Below are 1,500 nucleotides of genomic sequence, written 5' to 3'. Positions count from 1 at the left end.
AGTACCAGACACTGTACACAGAGAATAGGAAACACTCCCTTGTGAAGAGTATCACCACAACATAGTCACGATGATAGCGTTTATGGCAAAATGCCACCAATCACTGGCCATCTGATAGCACGGATAAAGTGGTGGTCGTATTACTATCACGATACTCTATGATCAAATTTTCGAGCCACTCCTGTAGTATGACCAGGGGTACTACAGTAATACCCCTGGTCATACTACACCACGGTAAGGCTCCTACCCCAGAGGTAATACTATTACCTCTGGAGTAGGAGCACTGCCGATACACCGGCACATCAGTGGCTATTCGAAATACTCGTATAAGTACTCCAACTACCCCACCACGTTCCTGCTTTTACGACAATCTCCTCACAAGCTTGCCAGAAACGCTGCAACAGACTAACAAATACAAGAAAATTTATGACAGGGAGATCCGAGTCGAGCAATACACTCCCACACTTCTCCTACGCTGGTTTCCGGCCCTCCTACCAGAGAGAGCCCACAGGATCGTACACCAGGGCCAAGTTCAATAGAGTGCCAACACAGAAAAATGTAACAGGATTATAACCTCCTGAATCAATAGGAAAGATGCTAGGAACGACCGCCCCCCCACGCGACAGTGCTTTACTTGACACAACATCACCAGCTGAGTGGAGACGGCAGCATGAAGATTTGCGACATCAAGATGTTATTAAAGTTGCTGTCAGTTTTGAGGATATCGCTAACAGAATGGCACCATAATCCAATTTGAACTGCAGCAAACTCACCCATTTTCATACGCCTCGCCAAGATAAGGAAAGACGCGAAATCAACATCTCCATCATTATCTGCAATAGCCGACTCTAGCCCATCACCAAAGACCTGTCACCATCAGTGTCACCACACATGAACAGTCCAGCCTGACCAAAGACGTAGCCCTACCTCTCTCGAGAAGTCATCTCGGTCCGCTCCTTCTGTGCACTCATGCTCATTCTCAGACATCGGCGAATGATCTACACACCTCATCAATCATCGTTGCGAAGGTCAAAATTGAAGACAGCCTCGCCGCCCAAACTACGCTATGATATCTTTCAGTGCAAGCCTGAGCTCAGCGAGGCTAACACGACCAGTGTGCTCATGATCGCGGTCCTCGAAAGCCTCTCGGTACTTTACTATCTCAGCCTCCGAGAACGGCAGCAGGGGACGGACCTGAGCACAAGATCATAACTGTATCAAACCGCGTGGTTGAGTCGAACCTCACTGAAGCGATGTTGTTCTCTCGTCAATCGCCACACCTCCGCCTTGAACAGATCGTAACGAACAACTCTGGTGCTGTTGGTATCGGCGCACAGCTTCTCAAGGATAGCCACAAAGCGAGCTCTCGATAACGCTGGCCCACCAGGTGGGAAGCCAAGCTTCGTGAACGCCTATAGTGAGAGACAAATTGCCTCTAGGAAAACATGGCAACTCCTATACCACCTCTTCGACACTTCGAGCGAGAATGGTGAGTTCTAC

The 1,500-nt window shown here is 48.8% G+C and overlaps 1 protein-coding gene across 1 annotated transcript; it reads right to left on the bottom strand.

Moving 5' to 3' along the window:
• Positions 1–495: 495 nt before the first annotated feature.
• On the bottom strand, positions 496–987 carry Pmar_PMAR005588 (hypothetical protein; the record flags this gene model as incomplete). Its single annotated transcript, XM_002784715.1, has 3 exons — positions 496–577; positions 774–867; positions 928–987. Coding segments are annotated over 3 exons (236 nt in total), but the record flags the coding sequence as incomplete, so codon positions are not given.
• Between the last annotated feature and the right edge of the window lie 513 nt (positions 988–1,500).

This window comes from Perkinsus marinus (genome assembly GCF_000006405.1).
Source record: "Perkinsus marinus ATCC 50983 genomic scaffold scf_1104296934656, whole genome shotgun sequence".
NCBI lineage: Eukaryota > Perkinsozoa > Perkinsida > Perkinsidae > Perkinsus > Perkinsus marinus.
The sequence above is the reverse complement of the archived record's forward strand: the minus strand, read 5'-3'. Positions and strand labels throughout refer to the sequence as shown.